General features: G+C 42.9%; 1 protein-coding gene and 1 long non-coding RNA gene across 4 annotated transcripts in view; one reads left to right on the forward strand and one right to left on the reverse strand.

Annotated features, from left to right (window-relative positions):
* The window catches only part of pof1b (POF1B actin binding protein), a 28,456-nt gene extending 17,345 nt beyond the window's left edge, over positions 1-11,111 (forward strand). Inside the window, exons 4-13 of one of the 3 annotated variants that reach the window (XM_076751297.1) lie at positions 297-330; positions 512-592; positions 1,183-1,275; positions 2,239-2,352; positions 2,624-2,776; positions 2,968-3,087; positions 3,559-3,690; positions 5,062-5,132; positions 5,608-5,722; positions 7,528-11,111. In XM_076751297.1, the coding sequence (XP_076607412.1) occupies positions 297-330; positions 512-592; positions 1,183-1,275; positions 2,239-2,352; positions 2,624-2,776; positions 2,968-3,087; positions 3,559-3,690; positions 5,062-5,132; positions 5,608-5,722; positions 7,528-7,548 (934 nt within the window). In that variant the 3' untranslated portion in view covers positions 7,549-11,111. Of the gene's footprint in view, positions 1-296; positions 331-511; positions 593-1,182; positions 1,276-2,238; positions 2,353-2,623; positions 2,777-2,967; positions 3,088-3,558; positions 3,691-5,061; positions 5,133-5,607; positions 6,990-7,527 lie in introns of those variants that run through there. The other 2 variants (XM_076751298.1, XM_076751295.1) reach the window with 2 other exon arrangements.
* The window catches only part of LOC143333272 (uncharacterized), a 47,938-nt gene continuing 32,030 nt past the window's right edge, over positions 1,535-17,442 (reverse strand). Inside the window, exons 2-5 of the long non-coding RNA XR_013078260.1 lie at positions 5,046-5,702; positions 4,771-4,842; positions 3,557-3,743; positions 1,535-3,093 (exon numbers count right to left, since the gene is read on the reverse strand). This is a non-coding gene — a long non-coding RNA (uncharacterized LOC143333272). The remainder of the gene's footprint in view (positions 3,094-3,556; positions 3,744-4,770; positions 4,843-5,045; positions 5,703-17,442) is intronic.

A 17,442-nucleotide genomic window follows, 5' to 3' on the forward strand; every position in this document is an offset into this window, starting at 1 on the left:
TATGTCGAGTGAAGGAGACCCTGTGCTTTAATAAGAATATGATCTGATATTTACGGCTGAGGAAATGCGTTTTTCCTTGAATTCCTTGAAGGCTTCAGCTGACCTTTAATGTAGCTGCTACACACTGTCCCTGTAGAAAGACTCATGAGTCTCCATGAGAAACAACCGGGTTGTGTGTTCGCTCTGCAAACGCACGCACGCACGCACGCACGCACGCACACACACACACACACACACACACACACACACGCAGGCTGCTGTTCTCATTGTTTGGCTTTCCTTTCTGTGTGTTACAGGAAACACCAGCTTGATCCCTGCAATGACTACAAGGTGAGAAACACATCAACATCACACACATCTGATAAACCCATCTGATCTGAGGTCAGCAGACACAGATTCATCTGCGGCCCGAGTCAGAAAACGACAACGACAAACATGTGGAAGTTATTTATTTCAAGGATTTTCGTCACTCTTCATTCTTTCGTTTGTGTCTGCATGTGTGTATGTGCAGGTGGAGAAAGAGGAGGTGGAGGCTTTACTTCCCAAAGGCGCCACTGAACTGACCAAACAGCAAATCCGCTACCTGCTGCAGGTGAGCCACAGATTGAGTGTCACCCTCAGTCGTCGCTGCGTTCATGTCATGTTGAATCCACCGAGGAGGTTCAGAGTACACGAGCTTTAAAGAAAGGATGCGTTCACTGCTTCCTTCCTTTTACTTCACCGTCAAGCAAACGACAAGTTTCACCTTTTGGGTTGTTTTTTAAATGTATTTTCTTGCTCTACTTTTTATTTATCCATAATTCAGTTGCTTCAACTTGTGTTTTAACCTCCCAGTCAAACACTTCATACACAGCTTATGATGTACAGTATCACAGTAAATACTCACAGTATCACGTAGCTGGAATCATTCAGAATAATGTATATTTACACACATGGACAAACCTTTAAGGAGTTCTATGTTTATAAACTAACATGTTTTCATATTCGTTTACAGCTTCATTAGCTTGTCTCATAAGCCATTGAATACCGTTAATAAATACTAAATAGTAAAATGAAGTGATATCCAGCGGCGAGCCTCATCTGTCACCTCTCAGAGATTTGATGTGTGGCTGCAGGTCAGCGCAGGACGCTGGAGCCTCTCTGGTGTTAATTCGTCTTCCTGTGTGTGTGTTTCCCCGTCAGACTCGTCTCACTGCAGATAAGAGCATGCGTCTGCTGCTGTCCACCTTCAGCAGTCTGAGAGAGGAGCTCCTCCACATGTCCGAGGACCTGCGGGTAAGAGCTGAACGCCGACTGTGACGCCTCCAACATCTGGATGATTACACATCTGCATAGACCATGAAATAGACAAAAAGACACAACCACAAGTGATCCTTTTCTTCATGGTTCACTTTACTATATTGTAGAGTGATTGAATTTACTCAAGCTAAAGTCCTAAATCACATTATTTCTTTGGCAAAATCTACATTAAACATCTTCCTTCCTTCCTCCTGTAAGCAGCATTTTAATGCTGGAGCTGCTGGTTGTGGGCTTAATGAATTTAAAGTTACTGCATAAGAAATAGGTCATCTTTTTATATTATTATGTATGTTTTTAATTCCTAATTTGCTCAGTAACTAAAAACTATAGCTGTTCAATAAATGCTGTGGAGTTAAAAAGGACAATATTCTGATCAGAATGCAGTGAATTAAAGGTGAAACATACCATAAAATAGAAATATGCAGCGCTCCAGTTCTATAAATTGACTTTATTGTTTTCCCACCGGATACACAGATAAAAAACTTAATGGTTCATCAGAATTCTGCAATCATTTATCATTTCCATGTGGAGGTGATCCTGCTATATTTACCTTGATGTAACTGACCAAAAACAACATCAGGCTGTCTGGTTACACAAATACAACCTGTACAAACATCCAGATCCAGATCCAGAACAGCGTGTCCTGGTGGCCTGCCTCGTTCCTGTACATGAGCGTGTGACAGTCACACCACAAGCTAATTAAAAGCTTAAAGTTACAGCAGATATTTATGAGCTTCAGGCCACATAATAACAGCCGATCATCAGGTGGAGTCACTTTGGTTTGGTGCTTACATTCCTCAACAGAAACAATTCGACACACGAACATAAGCAGCAGAAATATTCTTTCTCAACTCATCCAAATTCAGAAAGTACAAACAATAAAATAAATAAATGTGATTGGTCCACTGATTACTCATCGGTGTGTGTCTGCGGCCGCAGCGTCTGGAGAGCGAGAAGGAGGCTTTGGAGAGAGATCTGAGTTTCAAAGCGGACCAGGCTCGTCAGTATGACTGCCTCCTGGAGGCCGTGAGGGAGAACAACAGACAGCTCCAGGTACAGAGTGTGTGTGTGTGGGTGGGTGTGTGTGTGCGCGCGCATGTATTACTCACATTGTGGGGACACATCTGTTTGCAGAGTCACATAGTTTGAACTCTCTGTACTTGTGGCAGGTCCCCATAATGTAAATCATCCAATTTTAGGGTGAAGACTGGGGTTAAGGTTGGGGTAAGACTCCAGGACATGGATGTAAGTCCATGTAACGTCCTCACAAGTGATGAAAACTTAGAACACTTAGACTTCCTGCATCTGTCTCGTCCCCGTCCAGCTGTCTCTGAAGGAAACCACCACCGCCCAGCGGAGCCTGGAGAGCCAGCTCCAGAGCAGCCAGAGCGTAGACTCCAGCCGCAACTTCAGGCTCAAAGAGATGGAGGGAAGGATAAGAGCGCTGGAGAAGGAGAACGAGATGCTCCGACAGAAGGTATCGCACCGCCCGACTCTTCCTCCACCTGCCAAGAACTAAAGAGCTCTTTGTTATCATGTGCTGTAAACAACTCATGGACAGAGCTCATGTTTTCCATATTGCAAAGCTTCCATATACACAGCTAATGTAAGGTGATGATGACGATTTTCTTTCTTCTTCCCTTCCTGTCCCATCCGTCTGTCCTTCAGCTGGCAGGCCAAGGCACTAGCACCACCCTGCACATCAAGACTGAGGAGTTGTCCCGTCAGTACAAGGACCAGCTCAGCTCCCTGAGACAAGAGAAGGAGGACGAGATCCAGAGGCTCCGGGTGAGGCTGGAACGAGACCAGTGCTTGGATTACAATGAAGTTTGGTTCAGACATTCACGTCCACGTTGGGCTGAACTGGAAATGCTTTGGAAATCTTTGAGAATCTCATATAGCGCCATCACCAGGTCAAAATATTAATTTGTGCAATTCTTTAATCTGTTAGCAAACACCTGCAGCAGTAATGACGTTCCCTTTAGCCTCAGGTGTACTTTCTGCTCATTAGCAACTGTTAGCATGCTAATGGCCTGATCTCAGACGGCTAATGTGCTGAACAACACACCTTCAAGCACTACATTAGCATTGTCATGGTGCGCATATTAGTGACGGGTTTCCATAAATATTAAACTGACTTCACTGAATATTCAAAGACTAAACGCCCTCAGAGAAGACAAAATCATGCCGAACAGGTTCTTATAAGAACAGCTTTAATGTGAAATGTTGTCATTTACATGTATTTGTTTTCACTTACAGTCCCAGATAATGCAGCTCCAGACAGAGTTCAGCAGCACCAAGTCCTCCTCAGAGAAGACTCTCCAGCTGAAAATCTCAGAGCTGCTCGCCATGCTGGAGCAGCGGCAGACCACCATCACCCGACAGGAGGAGGTCTGCACCGTAACACACCGACACTGAGCCCCTGCAGCTCACACGAGGCACACCTGTTGGGCATTTCAAGCAAATACACAGTATACTTCATATGTATTTCATATTGTTTAGAGGAAAACGTGTCAACAAGATAACCTTACAGTTATGTTTGCATGTTTGAGCTTGTCACACATTCTTCCTTCAGTGCAGCCATTGGTTTCCATTCATTTCCATATGTACGGTCTGCATCATTACTCTTGTCCAAGTCAAACTTTCTTCTGATCTGAAAAGCACTGCAGTGATGGCATAACTGCTGAAAATGAATGCAGACTTGAGGTTCATGTTTCCAGAGTCTAGATTGTCATGGAGGATGGAAATGAATGGAAACCAATGGACGCCTGGAACTGTAGAGAAGAAACTGATTTCTGAGTCACAGCAGCAGGTTTGCTAAATGGTTAACTGTGAGGTAAAGCTTGCAGGATTTGTAGTGCGAGGCTAATACATGCAAAACCGTTCATTACAACTTCTGTCATGTTTCCAGAATTGTGGCCAACTTTTCTATCAGTTATTATAACATTCACAAAGTTAACGGCTGAGATCTGAAAACAAGTCAACGTTAAAAGCACGAGAATCCTGAGTGGTTAGCCAGATTTACCTCCAAATAAAGTCTTCTTTGTTGCTGAAAGTGCAGGAGAGCTCACCTGAAATGTCACTAAATGTCAAGAATCCCTCATTGTTTGCGGAAACCGTGCAAAAATCTGCGTAACTAAGCTCAGGATTGTTCTTGAAGTCGTCAGGTTACAGTCACATGCGCTCCACACGGAATGTGTGTTCGGTCATGCAGACATCAAGTATGCAACTTACCTGGAAGTGTATAAACCATGCAAATCAAGCCAACTGGTTTCTATTACAGCATACTGATCTGTTTACACTCGCACAGGCACCTGGCCTGCGAGCGGATTTGTTTATTAGTTTTCACCTTTCAGGCTCGACTGCATTCTGGCCGGTGTTTTTTTTTGTGCAGCGCCAACTGAGACGGCCTGTCGGTTAATTTTAACCTCAGGAATGTTTTTGTCACCTCGAGGTGCTGGCATGACATACCTTTGTTATAGTTTCTCACACGAACGCACACGCAGAGCAGCAGCCAGTTGGTTTAAGGTCATTGGCAGTGAACTAAAGTGGAGAGGAAGAGAAGCAGATGAGAAGATGTGAGGAAAGAATGAATAGACGAGGCTCGTTCGAAAAATAAAACACAGAATGACAAAGGTATGAAGTCAGACATGTGGTTTTAGTGAACGTATTTTCCTGAACACACTTCCACACCATGGATGGCCTGTAAGCACACTGTTCCTGTTGCTGAGTGTCTGACCTCTGACCTTTCATGGCCCGCAGGAGATCCGGAAGTTGATGCAGGAGAGGAACGACAGCTCCAAGAACGTCACCAAGACCATCATCACCAAGAGGTACACCACACGGCAGCCTAGTTTACACGTCTTCACACTTCATTATGGAGCGGAAATGAAAATGAAATGTGGAACAGAAGAAGCAGTTTACAGTTTCCTGATGGACAGACAGCTTTACTAAAGTAACCGCTAACTGCTGCTAAGTGTAGCCACTGTTAGCTTGTTAGCCTTGCAGCTAGCGGTATCAGCCTGGCTGCAAAGAGCCAAACCAGGCACGAAGACCACCTCAGTGTGCTGTTCCTCATCAACAAACTGGCCTCCATCGAGGTCGTGTTCACTGGGGCCGAGATGGTTAAACGTCTGCTCTTTTCAACGCTCGGTTCAGTCTGTCCCTCTGTGGGCGTGAAGAACAGCGGCTGTGGTCAGTTTATTCACAGCTTTGCATTCCAACGGACGCCCAAAATCACAGCAGCAAAAGTGACAAAAACATGTCGTAAAACATGCAGTTTAACTCACCTTGTGTTTGTGTTTGTAGGTACAGGAACCAGTATCCTATCCTCGGTCTGCTGAGCGACGACTACCAGGTCACCTCCCCCATCAAAGAAGCCAAGACCATCGTCATCGAGAGAACTGGAGAGATGATCAAACAGGTAAGGACAGGAGAGAGGAGAAAAAAAGATCAACATACTACAGAATGTTAGCAGGCAGCACCTCAGCGAGCTGTTTAGTGGGACTCGTGGATGATTTTGCTGTGCTGTAGAAGAAGTCAGAGTTTGTCATGTGATGCTGAGTCGACTGGTCCAGAGAAACCTGCTGGCATTGAGGCCTCGTGCTAAATTCTGTCCCTGCTGACTGCTGCAACAGACCACTTCCACCGAGTCGCACCACATTCAACACTGACATAGTGAAGGAGGTGGCAGGGAGGGCGAGGGCTGTCCAGCTCTACATGCAGTACAAGACGTTTGCAGGATATGTGCGTATTTTCAGAGATTAAATCTGGACATATTTTTAATTGCGGCTAACGGTGTTCAGGGCTCGAGGCGAACAAACCAACAGGAAAGGGAGGAAATTTTAGTTCAAAGTAAGAAAAAGACAAAACAATTCAAGTTGATATAAAGAATGGTTCATTTACTGCACACACACTCGCTGCTGGAACGGTCTGAGAAGCTCCTGCATGAGGATGTTAAACCAAACTAAGAGCTTCCACAGCACAGAGAGAATCTGACACACCTGAAAGTAGTGCAAGTTTTCATTCCTCTGCAGACTAAACTTTGTGTCGTCCAAAGCTATTTTTTATCCTGAATATTCAATAATAGAGATATTAGTATTAGCACTTCTTATGGTTCATGATAACTTAGCTTACATAAGGCTGTGAAAGCTTATTGGTAAGTAAGGTGCAGTTCTTCTCTACTCTGGTGTGAAATCAGATGAGCTGCTGCCACCTGTTGGTAAAAAGGTGCTGCTGCAGACAGAAACCTCAAAGCATTTTGTGTCTGAAGATCCATAATTATCTTTATTATCAGCAGACGTAAATGTGCATGTGCTCTCTGTTGTAACATACAGTGTGTACGGGATTACCGAAGGATTACTGGCGTTTGTGTTGCATTTAAGTGAATTCACGTGAATTTTCTGAGTTTGCATGTATGCATTGCTTATTTTAAAATCAATTCATACGAGGTGATACTTTAATGCACAACTAATTATAAATTGCTATCTTTTTATTTTGTGTGCTCAAAGATCAGCTAAAAAAACCCACTGACAACTCTTTAAAATACCACTTGAGTTGGTATTTTTCCATTTCCTACATATCCTAAATGCAGCACGGGGGTTCGGTGTCATCCCAAACTACTTAAGGTGCATTTGTTTTATTTTATTTTTATGTATTTATTCATTTCAAATAAATAGAGGTAAAATTCATGTCCTACTCAAAATGTACCAGCTGTTGTTTTTTTGTTTGTTTGTTTTTTTGTTTTCCAGATGTGGCCATCATTCCTATCACTAATGATAGCCTTTTAGTCATCAGCACTAATGAACACAGCTTTACAAAGACTTTGACCTTAACCAGGTCCAGTCTAAGGTCACGCACCTGCAGAAAGTTTTAGGATCACAGCATTTTGAAATCATTACAATTGACTTCACTTTTGTTTGCACCATCATCTGCTGCACATTTCCAAACCCTGACGTGACAGACAGGTGTGAACAGATGTGTCTCAGCTGTCATCAGATCACATGTTCATATCAGGCTCTAAAAGTGACTTCCACCTGTTCTCTTCGGTTCTGAATAAACTTGGAATGATGATCAAAACTGTGACATGACATAAGAAAGCTCGATGTCCAAATCGTGGAAAGTGTTTTTTGTCCGACATCCAGACCTTCGTTTCTTTCTTTCTAAATCTGACTGAACATTTGCACCAAATGTAACGACTGTACCTGTTTTTTGTTTATTTCGAAACAGGAAATCATTACAACCCCTTAAAGACACACTGCTTCTCTCCGACAGGAATGATTGAACATCAAGAAGACCCAGATGCCCCCCCCCCCCCCCCCCCCCGCATGCACGTCCCCCTCCCCTCCCTCATCCTCAGGGCTCCCAGGGTTGGTGGTGGTTGAAATCTCCCTCTCCCTCCCCAAATTTGAGATCCCTGGTTCAAATCTCGGGTTTGAACAAATCGAGCTTGTTTGGGGTGTTTTATTTGGGCTTTTTGTAACAAGGGAACAAATATTCAAAGAGCGAAACTTTCCAGAGTGTGCCACAGCAGGTTGGTTGCGCAGTGGATTCAGGTGGCAGTAATGAAGCAATCGTGACAAACTGGGCAAGATTTCAGCTGAACAGAGGAGGTATTGGTTTAAAGATGGGAGCTGAGACGACGTCCTGTTTGGTACAACACTTATTCTCCTTATTTAAGTGAAGGTTCGAGGTTGGAAACATCTCAACAAATGTCAGATTAACCCAAGAAAAGCCTTGTCTGTGTCCCAAACTGGCCTGTGATTGGCTGCAGTCCACACCGCCTGCAGACACTAAATGGTGAGAGATAATGTCATAAACGATGTGTGTAACATTCTTTGCTATTCTAACATCCTGACAGCTAAATTTAACATTTAATCTCTAAATCTCATTTATAGATTAACACATAAATCCGCCGTACAGTTTTTCAATGAAGAATGTAAACTGAGTGTTTTGACCTGGTGATACATTATTTGCACTTTGCAGTAGGTTTGGGAAACCACGATACAAAGCTACTGCTGAACCACTGAGAATGTGATTCTGTCATATACTGCAAGACAGTCTTCTGTGATATATTAAGTATGTAACTGAAGAGAAACACTAAAATGGCAAAATATATATGAAAAATCTGACAACTTCCTGCATGACGAGGAGCTTTCAATGTCACTGAACTTCATTTCAGACAGACAGCAGTTAAACATTCTGGAGTCAAAGAATGTTGCAGCTAGATTTCAGTATCACAGGAGACTGGATTGTGATGTATTGCTGTATCGATTATTTGTCCCATCCCTACGTGGCAGGCGAGCTTAGAACCTCTAGTACAGCTGCATTGAGCTCCACGTGCACGTCGTCTTCCCTCGAAACAAAAGAGAGAGAGAGACTCCCCGGAATGTTTGAATGAGACATAGATGCCGAAGAGAAGTTGATGCTGTGTCCCAAATCCAGACTGCATACTAATTCTGCAAATAGATTTTCAGTGGATGCTGTTCTTCCACAACAGCCAAGAGAAAGATATCAGTTCTTCTCATCTCAAAAACTTAATTGCATTTTGCAAAGTTTGACTAATTCCCTGTTAATAATCGTAAAGTATGCTGATTTCTTTGTATATTTTCTGCTAAAAGCAGTACACTGTGACGATTAGTATGTAGTAAGTACTTAAGATTGAATGGATCTGGGACACAGCGTGAGTTTCAGCGTGAACGTATCAAACCATTGGCGGCAAAGCGATGCTGCAGATGCACTACGGCAAGAAATCCTGCCCACAAACAGAGCTCGGCGTCACTCAAAGCATATTAATACGAGTTACTTCACCGCCTTTTTGATAATATTCAAATCAGTAAGTATCTGATTAAAAAACTGCACCAGCGAGGTTATGAACTTGGACAAACATTCAGTGCCACATTTGCTACTTGACAGTTGTTGATACGTGGTGCAACAGACACGCCGGTCGATACCTGTGAAGCACTGAATTCACTGATCAGCCTCACCTACAAATGTCACACATCTCACATCTTGTACGTCCTACATTTCCCCACTAGGGGGCGCACTGAAGGGAAGACAACGTGCTAACGTGGAACCAAATGCTGCTAAAGTTACCAAAAGAGTGTCGTCTCAGCTTCCGTTGGTCACTAATGCGCGTTTAGACGAGCCCGGTGCCGTCGAGCGTATGAGACCCTCCTCAAAGCCACCACAGCCATGCTAGCCCAGGGGACGAGGAAGAGGATGTGTTACTATGATTGCATGTAAATATTTATATATATAAATATCTATTAGTACGACGGGCACGCTCAGTGAATGTTTTCTCCGGTGTGACTGTAGAGCAGCCCTGCATTACAGTTGTGACGAACATTTGAGAAATGTTCCGATCGGGTAGTTTGCTTTGCTTTTGTTTTGGTCGTTTTTATCTGTCCACTGTGTAACGGCCTTTGACAGCTTTTGATTTCGAGGTCTTGTTCGCCTCGGAGGTGCATGGGATCACACGTAGCATTCATGTGTTTGTATATGAGAGTGGGATCTGGGTCGGGACTGTGTGACGTCTCACATCCATGAGAGGAAGTGCAAGCTTACGCTGACTCCCATGGGTGCAATGTACTGAAGGGTGGGTGGGTTTTAGGGGTGGATGGCTGGATTTATGGAACTGGAGCATGATTTTATGGGGTTTTATGATGGTGGAAGAACATTTTAAAGCACAATACTGTATAAACTAAGTCTTTCTCTGAGTTTTCCTGGTTGTCATGTTCAGGCTTTTTACACAAGGATGCATGTCGACGGCGTCGTGTCCACTGGGAGCTCGTCTTTCAGGTGCTGCGGCCTGTTCGCTGACCTCCAGCTGGATTGCAGTTCAGGGCAGAACGTTTACGGCTGGCTCTTTATTTATTGTTGCTCCTCGGAGCCAGAGAAAGATTTTAATAAGCTGAATATAAAGAGACGTTTTCACCTTCCTGCTGCCAATAAAACAAGCATTTATTTGAGGTTTGGCTGTGGTTAGCATGAGAACGGGACACATAAGTAGAAAAATAATGAAAAACTGTACATTTCGTAAAGCCTACTGACAATTTGTATATATATTTCTGATATCAGTCAGCCTGGTGAGGTGTACTGTAGCTCGTCAGTTCAGCGGTGCGTTGCCGTTTTGGGTTTTCTTTCTCCACCTCCACCTGGAGGTTTTCTGACCGTCCGACACATGAATTATGCTAAAAGCTCTCACATGATTTTACTGCTGGGAGGGGTGAGGATGAGTTTTAGTTTGTGCGTCAGATAAAATATACAAAGTACTATAACTGGTTCAACAGGCTGCAGCACCGGCTCCTAGATGCTGCAATATTTTAAAATGTTAAAACAGGTAAAACGTTCCTCCTCAAGATCTGATCAACACTACTGACAGGAAAGAGCCGCCCAGTGGACACAGAGCCGCATTTCTGTTGGAAGCCTGTAAAATATGTTGACTGTTAAAGCACCTCAAGTGCCTTATTGTGTTAGCTTTTAGCATGCTAATGTTGTGGCCGGCTTCACCGTTTGGTTGACAAAATATCATCGTGTGGTCAAAATCTGGCATCTGATCACAGCTTTGGCAGCGCCGGCCTTCACATTGGCTTGCTACCTGTGAGGAGAGCTGATCCTGCCTTTCTTTGCCAGTGGACAATAAATTGTATGCTGAGCTAAATTAATTGGTTGTAGCTAATCTGCAAATAGATGTGTCTAAATATATTTTCATATGCAAACTATTTTCTTTACTTCCCAGTTCCAGGAGGATTTGGGCTGCCAGCCTGGCTGCCTCAGTCCTCTCCAATGAAAAAATGTTTCAGCTGTCATAGATTGTGATTAAAATCAGTTATGCATCTTTGCAAAAAGCACTTGTTTTGTGTTTTACTTAAGGACTACACTCGCCGCTTTCCCTACTTTTGTCTTTCAGATGTGATGTAATGCTTTGATTTCATGTTCATCTCACCTGAGTCAGCTCCTTTTGCTGAAGGAAGTGTAGTTGAAAGCCAAGAAAAGCAAGTAAACGGACCATAGAGCTCAGATATTTTGGTTCATAAACTGTTCCCAAAGGTCAAGAATGGAATAATGAAGTGAATTTACATTTACATTGGCTTTAAAGTGAGTTTCAGCTCGTTGTTTAGCTGTACAGACCATAACTTAACTGTTTTCATTTGCTGTCACAGCATTGTTTTTGGCCACATTGGGCAGCTGCTTTCAGCAAAAAAACCCACTGAACACTACCTGCTCGTCCCCAAATGACAGACAGAGACCGTTAGCGACTAGCTGGTGATCAAAGTGGAACATTTAGCAGCTAAAAAGCCAGATATGTCCCTCAGAAACTGGTGGAGACCAAAACCAGAGCTAAAACTGAATATTTGACTTCAGGTCGAGACAAACACGACTCCAGATGAAGAAAACGTTGGTGCAGAGCTGCTGTATGTGTGGCAGCTGTTTGCCAGCACATATCAACTGAAAAGGTGATGATATGTCAATGTTGTTTCTGCTTCCTCCAAATGGCATAAAAATGCAGGTTTAAAGGCAAAAATCAGGTACATTAAAGCTTGTAAGCTGTAGATATTTTTGCATGCATTTGGTGAAAAACCACTGCATCACATACAAGCTTCCCGGGACCCTGCATAAAGCTGCTATTCTGAAGTATCTCCAGCAGAGGGAGCCAACTTCCCTCAGCAGCTCGCTCCTCACTCAGGGTCAATGAGTGGAGCTGATGGAGCAGAGAGGCAGAGAATGAGGTCATAGCAGCTCTGTAGGGCTTGGCTCACTTGGCTGCTTGTCAACCATTTTGACTTCAGTCACTGTTCTCAAAGCTCACACGGCCACAGAGAACACACGAACCGTCACGACTGTCCTGACATACAACCAGGCCCAGGCAGCAGCACCGAGCATGCAGAGGGATTACAGTGAGCACATCAATGATTAGCTGCTGCAGCTGATACGGAATCAATTAATCTGATTTGAGATGATGGGGGAGACGAATGTTTCGGGAAACACTGAAAAGTACGGGGTCGTCAAGATCCTTTGTTTGCAGAGGATCTTCAGATCATCTTGAGATTTTGGTTAGTAAACTGAGAAAATGTGACGCGTAATTTAACGGATTCCACGAATTTAAAGAAAAATTTGGGGTGAACACACTAAATTGGACAACATGATGGCAGATCATTTAAATTCTGTCCTAAAGATTGTGATTTTTACATTTATTTCTGCACATATTTTATTCAAGCTGCATTCACTGTGATTTTATTTTACTGATTTATTTTTTAATTCGTGTCTCATGTTCTTATGTTTCATCTCAGGCCTTCCAGAACGGCCTAACGTGGACCGATGAAGTGTATTTTTATTACAGCTGTTAGCGGGGCTAAGTTCATGATATGGCTGAAATCATTCTCCACGTTTCTCCCTCCTCACTGACACATTTCTTGACTGAATCGATTATGAAGCCCGTTCTATGTAGGCCTCATGAATTAAGTATGAGGAGCGCTGTAAACCCGCTGCATTGTTTGAATCTACACAGGAACAGACTCAATGTGTAAATGACCTGCTGGCGACCATCTCTGCCCGCTGTGGATTAAATGTGTCCGACCTGATCTGAAGAAGCATCAGATGGTCGTCGAGAGAGAAAAAGCAAATTCTTGCTCTTCCGCTTGTTTTCCAGGCTTGATAACACAAACGGATCTTAAATGTTCCAAAATGAGCAGATTTAAAGGGTCAGTCCACTGAAATTATATATAAAAAAACAAACCCTGAATCTCTCTGTCGCTCTCCCTTCGTTTAATAAAACATTTCTTTGACACTACATTTGACCTTCGCTACTGTTATTATCGCCCCCTGCTGGTACTGCACCTTCATACACACATTCACATGTCATGCATAGGCAAGGCGGGCGGTCACACTGACATGCTATCCTGTGGATCAGTGCATATTTTTACTGCATTATTCTACTACTACTACTACTACTATTATTATCACTATATACATTTATATATTGCTATTACTATATACTATATTACCATATATCTTACTATATATTATTATTATTATTATTATTACAGTATTAATGTTACCAGTATTAGTATTCTAGTTACTTCATGCAAAATGTTGCACAACAGATACATTTCTATATAGATGGTTGTTATTTATTGTCCACATAGTTTACATGTTTATATTTACATTTATTTCATAATGTTTATTATGTAAGGTTGTTGCAGTATGTTTTTACATATTTTTACATATTTCTGTTTTTTATGTTATTTAATGTTCTTGTTCTACAATAGGAGCAGCTGCACCTGACCCGATTTCCCCCCGGAGGTCAATAGAGTGTTTTTGCTTTAAACCTTCAGTAATTAGTTTTGTCCACTTGGAGGCAGCTGAAACAAGCTGTAAACACAACAAAGACACATTATCATGTTTTGTATGACAAACTTGTTACCAACGAGTGACCTGCTACACCAGCCTTCATTTAGAGTCGGGTTATTTGTTCTTTTTTGTTCTCCACCATCATCTGAGGGAAATATCTGCTAAATGCTCCACTGTTCACCAGCTGTTTGTTAACTTTGTCTGCTGTTTGTTGCTGCTCAAATAGTGTACAATGGATTTGTCAGCGTGATACAGCTGAAAACACGCTGATGAGAGCCGTGAGAGTGAATCAAGCTAGCTAAGATGTAAAAAAAAAAAATGACAGAGCTCTCTCTCGTCAGCAGACACCGTGAAAACTACGAACACGTGAAAACTTAAATACAAACCAGTAAACATACAAAAATGTAAGACATTAAAGACAATGCGCCTCTGGAACCATGCACAGAATAAAGTTACTGAAGTTATACAAACAGGCTTTCCTTCAACATCTACGTTGGCTTTTCCCACAACACCACAGTTCTGACCTAAACCAACTCTGGTCATGTGACCCATAACTTCCTGGATGAAAACTGCTGGATGTACTCAATCATGAAACGTATCATAAAACATCTCACTGAAATACTGTCTGCAACAGTTACAGCAATAATAATATACGACAAATTAGTCACAGTAGTTTAAGGTTATGGGACAGTTGGCGTCATGGTTTCAAGAAAACAATGACTGCAAACACAAATCAACCTCCAGCACTTCGTTGACCCATCCATCCAACCTGACCTCTTCTCTCTCAGGACGTTGTTGCTCTATAATAAAAGTCTTACTCGTCACTTCAGTGTAAGCATGTCGTTTTTGGAAATCTTCTGAAATGACTGATGCTGTTGGTTTTCTTGGGAGAATGATGTCAAACTGTGTCCCTGCACATGAACTTTCTTCAGCTCTTTTCCACATGAACATATACTCTCCTCCACACAGCCACATGCTCTCTCTCTCTCTCTCTCTCTCTCTCTCTCTACCATATAGGACTTCTTTCTGTCACATTCAAGCTCATGCACCATGTCTGATGTATACTCTCTCTGTAAACCCAATATCCTCTGAGGCCCGGGGGTTTTAGAGTGTAAAGGCAGTGCAGAGGCAGGAAGAGAGAGACTGCATTATCCACATCAAAGAGCCAGAGTTAACAGCCATAATCAATGCTTCCCCATTACGCACTCCAGTCTCTCTCTCTCTCTCTCTCTCTCTCTCTCTCTCTCTCTCTCTCTCACACCAGATTAATATGCTTTATTGGCATGAATGGATGTATGATATTAATGTTGGATAAAAAAGGGTGAATTCATCAACAAAAGGTGGAAATACACACAGAACGATCGCTTGATGGTTTGAAACAGTTGCTCTAAGTATGAATATGTTTTGAGTCATGGGAAATATTAAATCGTTTTTATGAAGCCAATGCTCAACTGATGATATTTTACAATATATAAACTCACTGTAAACATGAATATGTATTTATCTATTTGCCTTACAGCTGTAAAAAATAAATAAAATAATAAAATACAAAGAGTTAGATTTTATATCTTCCATACAGGGGTAGATTTACCCCCACGCATACACAAAATACATGTATGCAAGCATTCAGTGCATTTATATGCTCTTAAAGGTACCCTGTGGAGTTTTTGACCACTAGTGGCGCTATGGAGTTTTTAAGAAGTGCATGTGCAGGAGGACGCATGCCTGCTCCGATTGTACAGTAGCTCACATCCAGACAACAGTTACAGGGAGATCTTTTTTCTCTCAGCTCAGTTCAGTTATGCTGAGTCTCCATGAAAAGATGGCAGCCACATCACAGAAGAATGAAGTTACACACAAAGTCTGTGGTGATTAAAAAGTGTGTTCAATGTAGTTCAGAGAATCAGTGAAATGCAACAAGGCAAATGAAAATCACATTTTCTCTGTCTTTCACCCTTATTGACCCCCTCTCCCCCACATAGCCGGGCCTATCGACCCCTCTCTCCCAGTAACCAGGCCCCATGCCTGGGGTCAGCGACCCACAGAAGCCCCCTGCCTGGCTGTGGGGTCGGGAAGTGTGTGTGTCACCTACCCCCCACCTCCACACACAGGCAGGCATGTGTGGAGCTGAAACGGCTGCAGCTCACGCCGTTCAAATCCAACAGCAGTACAGAATAAGGCACAAAACTGTGAGTTAATCACATCAACTCTCTTTCATATTTCTCTTTCTCCCTCTGAGGTGGAACACACTTAATGAAAGTTGCTTTGGATAAAAGCATCAGCTAAATGAATGTAATGTCATCTTCTCAGTCTAATAATTTGGCCCTCGTTGTTATTGGTTATATCATTGTACTCAAGGTAATTGCTTAGATGTGGGAGCACGGCAGCATCACTACAGCGAAGTCTGCTGGGCAAGAAACCCAAGCTGTGAGGCGATCTGATTGGTTGGTTCACTCAGATGATGGTGGCGATACTTCAAATACCAGAGAGGAATATTCTGAGCATGAGGACTGAGCTTTTTTCCTTTGGTGGCAGTAACTTAAAAACACAAGCAGTAGCTAATTATTTCTCTATTTGTAGTTAGCAACTTCACTTCTTCTGCTGCTCCAGATAAAACAGCTCACCCCTCCCCGGGTCGGCGGATCTGGATGACGGTCCAGGTTGCATGTGATCAGTCTGGATATTTTCAGTTTTCCACCAGTCACGACAGTCATCACTCTCTCTGCCCCGTCTCTCCTCCTCCGTCTCTCCACCCTGCCAGGAAAGCGTTGACAGCTCTCGTCTTTCATCCATTTGATGTAATTATGCTCTTCTATACACATTTCAAGCTCCCCATTGACATTTTATGGTGTGATGAAAGGCCACAAAGTGTTGTGTCTCTCACAGCTCTCAGCTTCTCCTCCTCAAACTTAACCTCAGGTGCTCGAAGCAAATATTAAGCCTCGCTTTCTCCCACTTCCTCGTTGCTCGCCTTCCCACATCTAGCTGTGGCTTTTCCCCCAACTTTGAAGGGACAGGTTGAACCGAGAGTCATTCAGGTTCAGGGGCGGACGGCATTATTGACCAATAATTGACGACGCACAACATCCAAACTCTCTCTAGAAGTAAGTTAATAGCAGGGGAACAGTAGAAAAAACACTGCTGCTGCAACATTTATAGATATTTTAAATAAACATGAATAAGAGCTGCTATTGGTGCTGTCACTCCCACTTCCACAGGTAGTACAGTACTACAAATCATCCAGCGTTATTAATATTGCAGTATTGAGTTTCCACAACAGCCTGGCTGCTTCTTTTACTGTCCCATCAGATCAGCTGAGCTCAACTGGTTTTGCTGTGCGGTTGAAAACTTTTGCATAAGATACACCTGTGGAAGGGATTCAGCTCCACAAGGGGGCACCAGTGAGCAGCCCACTTGTATATTTGTTCTAGCACCGACACCGAAGGCCATAGAACATGCTCAATAATGCCGGCCCTCGAACAGTTTCCGAGTCAATGAAAAGCACCTTTAGAGGCTCCAGTCATGCTAGCTTTAGACACAGTGTTGCTGTGAGATAAATGCTAATGTTGACGTGCTAACATGCTCAGAATGACCATGCTAGCATTCTGCTGTTAAATGTTGCCTGTGGGGTTTTTGGCCTCCAGTAGTGCCACAGCAGTGCTTTTCTATGAGTGGCTGGAATCTGCCAACAAAGGCAGTAATAAAGACGACGGCAAACATGGATGTAAACGGCACTTTTTATCTGTCACACTGAATGTAAACATGAAACAAGAAAGTCAAAACACAAAGTAG

The sequence above is a fragment of the Chaetodon auriga genome, chromosome 15 (genome assembly GCF_051107435.1).
Source record: "Chaetodon auriga isolate fChaAug3 chromosome 15, fChaAug3.hap1, whole genome shotgun sequence".
Taxonomy (NCBI): domain Eukaryota; kingdom Metazoa; phylum Chordata; class Actinopteri; order Chaetodontiformes; family Chaetodontidae; genus Chaetodon; species Chaetodon auriga.